Consider the following 5,763-nt stretch of genomic DNA (forward strand, 5'->3'; position numbering starts at 1 on the left):
GCCAGTGGGAGCTGCGATCAGCCGAACCTGCGGACGTGGCAGGTAAACAAACCAGCCCGGCCCGCCAGGGTGCTTACCCTGGCGAGCTGCGTGCCAAAGACTGCTGATCCCTGATCTAGCCCTTTCTTAATGATTCCCAGCATTCTGTTCGCTTTTTTGACTGCTGTTGCATATTGAGTGGATGTTTTCAGAGAACTATCCCCAATGACTCCAAGCTCTCTTTCTTGAGTGGTAACCGCTAATTTAGACCCCATCATTTTATATGTATAGTTGCGATTATGCTTTCCAATGTGCATCACTTTGCATTTATCAACATTAAATTTCATCTGCCATTTTGTTGCCCAGTCACCCAGTTTTGAGAAATCTTTTTGTAGCTCTTCGCAGTCTGCCTGGGTCTTAACTACCTTTAGTAATTTTGTAACATCTGCAAGTTTTGCCACCTCACTCTTTACCCCTTTTTCTAGAATCATTTATGAATATGTTGAATAGGACTGGTCCCAGAACAGACCCCTGGGGGACACCACTAGTTATCCCTCTCTATTCTGAAAACTGACCATTTATACCTACGCTTTGTTTCCTATCTTTTAACCAGTTACCAACTCATGAGAGCACCTTCCCTCTTATCCCATGGCGGCTTACTTTGCATAAGAGCCTTTGGTTAGGGACTTTGTCAAAGACTTTCTGAAAATCTAAGTACACTATATCCACTGAATCCCCTTGGTACACAAGTTTCTTGACCCCTTCAAAGAATTCTAGTCCTGGGTATTTCTACACTGCAATTAAAAACCCCATGGCTCGCCAGTGCCAGCTGATTCAGGCTTGTGGGGCTCTGGCTAAGGGGCTGTGTAGACCTTTGAGCTCAAGATCGGGCTCAGGGGCCCCATGAGAAGGGAGGGTCCCAGAGCGTGGGCTTCAGCACGAGCCTGAATGTCTACACTGCAATCAAACAGCCCCTTAGCCTGAGCCCCATGAGCCCGAGTCAGCTGACAGTGGCCAGCCACCAGTGTGTAACTGCAGTGTAGACACATCCTGAGGGAACATTTGAGCATGTTCCACATAATCAAGTCCCTGAGACTATGGGGGGAGGGGGAGGACATGGACGACGACATCTGTAACTCCCGTCCTTCCCACCTTCCCTTTCTTGTCCCCATGGGCCTTTAAGGGGGTGGCTTCACCAGACAGAGGGGTGTCTGAAGTGTTTTCTGCACTCCCTGCAAATTAAAGCATTGATTTTCTCCTTCTCACACAGGGACAGTGTGAAAGACACTGGACTCAAACACTGGGAAATTTGTTGCCGATGTTTTCACTTAGGCTTGCACAGCTGAATTCTGTTGCATTGCATGGCACTTTGTCACACCGGCTGCTCGGGCCAATTACTAGGCAGTTCTTAAGACATTTTGCCAGCTCCAGTCATTTTTTAGGAAGAACTTCCAGGAGGGGGAGTGGATTAGAAGAACAAACATGGGACGAGGGAGTCAGGGTTCTTAAAATTGTATTCCTCAGTTGCCAAAAAATTACTGGTGTGATCTTGGGCACATTTTAACTTCTCTGTGCCTCAGTTTCTCCACCCATCAAGTGGGGTTAATAATACAGCTGATGCCGGTTATTAGCAAGCTTGATAAAGACAACTTGTGGTTATTAGCAACATTTTCCCTCAGAACCGATCCCATCCCCTTCACTTTAATGTTAACGACTTTCAGATATTAGCAACTGGCTTGTTGCTTATTGACAATTCTTTTGGAAGAGACGTTCCCCTTGTAATGAATTTGCTGGCTTTGAGTCTGCAACCCAGACAGCTGGTTGGGAGATACTGTGCAGCCCCATGGGCCCCCAAGGACCTCCACCGTCCATGGAAAACCCTGGCTGCAGGCAGATTTGTGGATTGCAGCCAGGGAAGGAAGCACTGGGACCTGCTGAGTCCAAGTCCCCGATGCCAGGGCAGGGTGCAGGGCAAAGAGAGCAGGAGGAAGTACTGTGCAGTCCCACCAGTCCCCAGCACCCCCACCCTTGCCGAAAGCCCCAGCCTCTGCTGTCACAGCTTGCATGGGACTTTTGCCATTATTCAAAAGTTGCCAGTAAACTGCTTTTTGCTGTGAAATGAGTAGTTGCTAATGACCAAAATCCACTGTGGCTGTCTAACTCACAGGGGCTTCTGAGGATTAATCAGTTACTAGTATGGCCAGTTGAAGATGCTAAGTATCATTGTACAATAAGGATAGACTGGGATCAGGGACTTAGGACCTACTTAATGTAACCCCCTTCCCCTGCCCCCGTTACAGTGCTGGGAATGTGTCCCTGTATGTTTCTGAATTCCATTTGATTCTATGAACTCCATTTTCTACTCTAACCCTCAGTGTGGAATAAAACTTTTGTTTTGTGGCACAATACAGACCTTGTCTGAAATTGGGACAATGGCCCACTGTCAGCAGCCCCCCAGGAGAGAAAGAGGGAATGGAAAAGCCCCAGCATGAGACGAGAAGCAGGAAGAGGTGTCAGGCCCTGCTTTTAAAAGAGACAAGCTCCCTAACAAGAAGGCAAGAGCTCATTGCTAGATGCAGAAAACTGAGCAGGAGGAGGGGAAGGCTGGAGGGCTCTATCCCCTGAAGGTTGCTGATCAAACCCCAAAGAGAGCGCTGAGGTCGCCAAGGGAGGGTATTACATTCAGGTATTCCTTGTTTTCCCATAGATCTGTATCTCATATGTGTTCGACGGGTATATCTACACTGGGGCAGGGAGCGTAATCCTCCTACCCATGAGCTAGCACATGAATTATAACAAATAAAATCTAGCCATGTTGGCAGAAGTGGGGACAGGGGCTAGCCACCCCAAGTATGATCCCATCCACGACCCTAGGTATGTACTTGGGTGACTAGCCCAGCTCACGCACCACCTCTCCATTGCTATTTTTAGTACGCCAGCTCTCCCAGAGCAAGGGCAGGTATGTCTGCCCAAGCTGGAAATAACAGTTCCAGCTCCAGTGTAGAGATACCCTGAGAGTAAAGTGTGTGTGCTTAAGGTGTTCCTTCACAAGGGCTATATTCCTCACTTTATCTGTCACATGTCCCCAAAGGGTTAAACTCGAGTGCCATGCAGGCGGAACTCTGCGGAGAGTGTGCATAAGCTACGTGAGGGGGCCAGCACTGGTCTTGGGGCCTAGGGCAGCATGGAGGGTGCCAGCCAGAGAGTTTGCATCCTGGCACTGTGTCTGAATGCTGCTCAAACCTAGGGGGCTGGGGAGCATGCGGGATCCAAAGGTTGCATCCAATCCAGAGGCCTGGTGACTGCCACGCCCCAGTGTCTGAACAGGACACTGCCATTCTTTGAACAAACTAGTTCTGTTTAAGGCTGCTGCTGAGCTGGATTCATTTTTTGGTTAATGAATAGTCTCTTCTGGTTACTGGCCTGGGACGCACAGGTGTAGCTCACTCCACAGGCAACGAATCCCCTCACTTACTGTGAATCTCCAGAGACCCCCGATGTCATCACTCCGCTCAAAGCAGGTGGGCTCCAGCCCCTCATCCAGGCAGCACTTGATGGAGGTCAGTCCACTCACGCCAGCTCCGATAATTGCGACTCTCTTCACCATGGTCTCCTTTATTGGGGGGAGATCATGCAGTCTTGCTGGTATGTAGAATTCACTGAACAGAGTTGGTATCACTTCAGTGAAAAGGATCAGCAATGTATATTATAAACAAAGAGGACAGTGTTATGGAGAAAGTAATTACTAGTTCGCCTCTCAGATTTAACAGGCACATCTGCCATTCCTGTTCATTATACAAAAGGGGTTGGATGATCTTAAGTAGCAGATGCTCATGTGTGGTTAAAGAGCAACAGAATTCAGTTAGTATTTGTGATACTGGGGACTGTGCCTTTATGTGCTGAGTTTCCCAGACAGAGAGCTTGTGTGGGGGCACTGTGAATCTCTTGTTATTATGCACAGCCATTTGGGACCAGAGTAAAGGTTGCCAACCCTCCAGGATTGTCCGGGAGTCTCCAGGAACTAAACATTAATCTTTAAAGATTAGGTCATGTGATGAAACCTCCAGGAATATGTCCAACCAAAATTGGCAGGAGACACAGACTAAAGTCCCTCTTGCAAGTACTAAGTGATCACTGAACATTGCAGTGATAGAGTTCTCCTCCAAAGATAGAGACATGGACCTATTAAATTGAATATTGCAACAAGAATGTGGGGTAATTAACAAACATTTAAGGCCAGAAGTGACCACTATCATGATCTAGTCTGACCACCTGCATAAACACAGAATTTTACAATTTTATCCAATAATTCCTCTGCATTGTGCCCAATACCTTGTGGCTGAACCAGGATCTTTTTTAGAAGGACATGGAGGCTTCATTGAAAGAATTCAAATGATAAAGTGATAAAGCTTCCAGCACACAGTTTGGTAAGTTATTCCAATAGTTAATTACCCTCATTGTTAAAAATATGTAACTTATTGCCAGTTTGAATGTTTCTAGCATCAACTCCCAGCCACTGGAATGCCTTATGTCTCTCTGACAATGAGTTTTCTATTAATAAGTTCAAGTTTTAGGAGAAAACAGATTTTTTCCCTTTCACATCTTTTTTTGGTGAAAATCCAATATTTTTCATGGAAAAATTTCAACATCCATGAGGTTTGGGGTTTTTTGCTTGTTTTCATTGACTTTTTTTTAGGAAAAAAAGATAATTTCCCAACCAGTCCATTGCTTCGGTTCCTACCTCCTAGCACGGAAATCTGAATGTATACTTCAGAAATACATCCAGTTTACCTGCTCTTGTTTACTGAATTAGCACTTTTTCTGCCCAGTAATTGCACCTTTTTGCATCCATCTGTATTTATTAAGGACTCTCTAAAGCCATCTGTTATGAAACAAATACACACTTCAAAACTGAACAAAGTTTGCATAAGGCACATCCTAGCTTCTATTGTCTCAAATGCTTTGAGGCTTGCTTGTCATAGAAGTTCAGCGGCAAATGGAAAAAAAAAATCTGCTTCCAGCTGGTCTATTAGTCAATGCAAAGTTGCAGAGGTGATTCTAAAACAAACCAAATGCATTGCAGGAAAACCGTCCCTAGCCATCTGTACTAGTTAAACAGCTGTGCCTATTAACTGTGTCCCTATTATGTGGTGTCCACTTTACCCTCTACATGCATAGGTTGATTTAGTTCCCTTACCTCACGTCTGTGTCTTGTTTGTTGAAGCCACGTCCCTTCACAAGTGTGTCTGGGCAGCTAGGGAAAGCGTCACTCACTGTAATTCAACTTGCACAGCACTGGAGGAATATTAGACACACAACAACAGGTTCAAGGGAGTGGGGAGTTCTCTTAATGTGGAACCGCCCTCTTTCCCTTGGTAGTTACGCAACTGATCCTTGCTGGCATTGGCAGGAGCAAAGTTCTCAGATGTGGAAGCTGTCTGATCACTTTCCAAAACCATCAAAGCAAGGGACCTGTGCAATCTGATCTGTGAGACTAGATGGAGATCCAGAGATAGCAAGGGCTGAGGGCTGCTTATTGCTTCAGGGTGGAAATAGCTAAATAGTTCCCCAATCTCAGCAAGACACAAGTTTGGCAAGAAGGGATGCTGACTTGCAAACTGGTTCCACAGCCTGCATTGCACTGAGGAGCTAAAGGGCTTTGGGCAAAGTCCTTGCTACTGGTGACACTGGGCCCTGCAAAGGAGAAGCTGGGCTTTTGTTTCCAAAAAGAAGAGAGGTTCTGATTTTCTGTTTCAGCTGAGCCTGCTCAGGGTAGGAAATGTG

At 46.2% G+C, this 5,763-nt stretch overlaps 1 protein-coding gene across 2 annotated transcripts in view; it reads right to left on the reverse strand.

The window, feature by feature from the left end:
* Positions 1–5,329, reverse strand: part of FMO1 (flavin containing dimethylaniline monoxygenase 1) — an 18,499-nt gene extending 13,170 nt beyond the window's left edge. Inside the window, exons 1-2 of one of the 2 annotated variants that reach the window (XM_034779574.1) lie at positions 5,177–5,329; positions 3,455–3,621 (exon numbers count right to left, since the gene is read on the reverse strand). In XM_034779574.1, the coding sequence (XP_034635465.1) occupies positions 3,455–3,586 (132 nt within the window). In that variant the 5' untranslated portion in view covers positions 3,587–3,621; positions 5,177–5,329. Of the gene's footprint in view, positions 1–3,454; positions 3,658–5,176 lie in introns of both variants that reach the window. The other variant, XM_034779575.1, reaches the window with a different exon arrangement.
* Between the last annotated feature and the right edge of the window lie 434 nt (positions 5,330–5,763).

The sequence above is a fragment of the Trachemys scripta genome, chromosome 8, assembly GCF_013100865.1.
Source record: "Trachemys scripta elegans isolate TJP31775 chromosome 8, CAS_Tse_1.0, whole genome shotgun sequence".
NCBI lineage: Eukaryota > Metazoa > Chordata > Testudines > Emydidae > Trachemys > Trachemys scripta.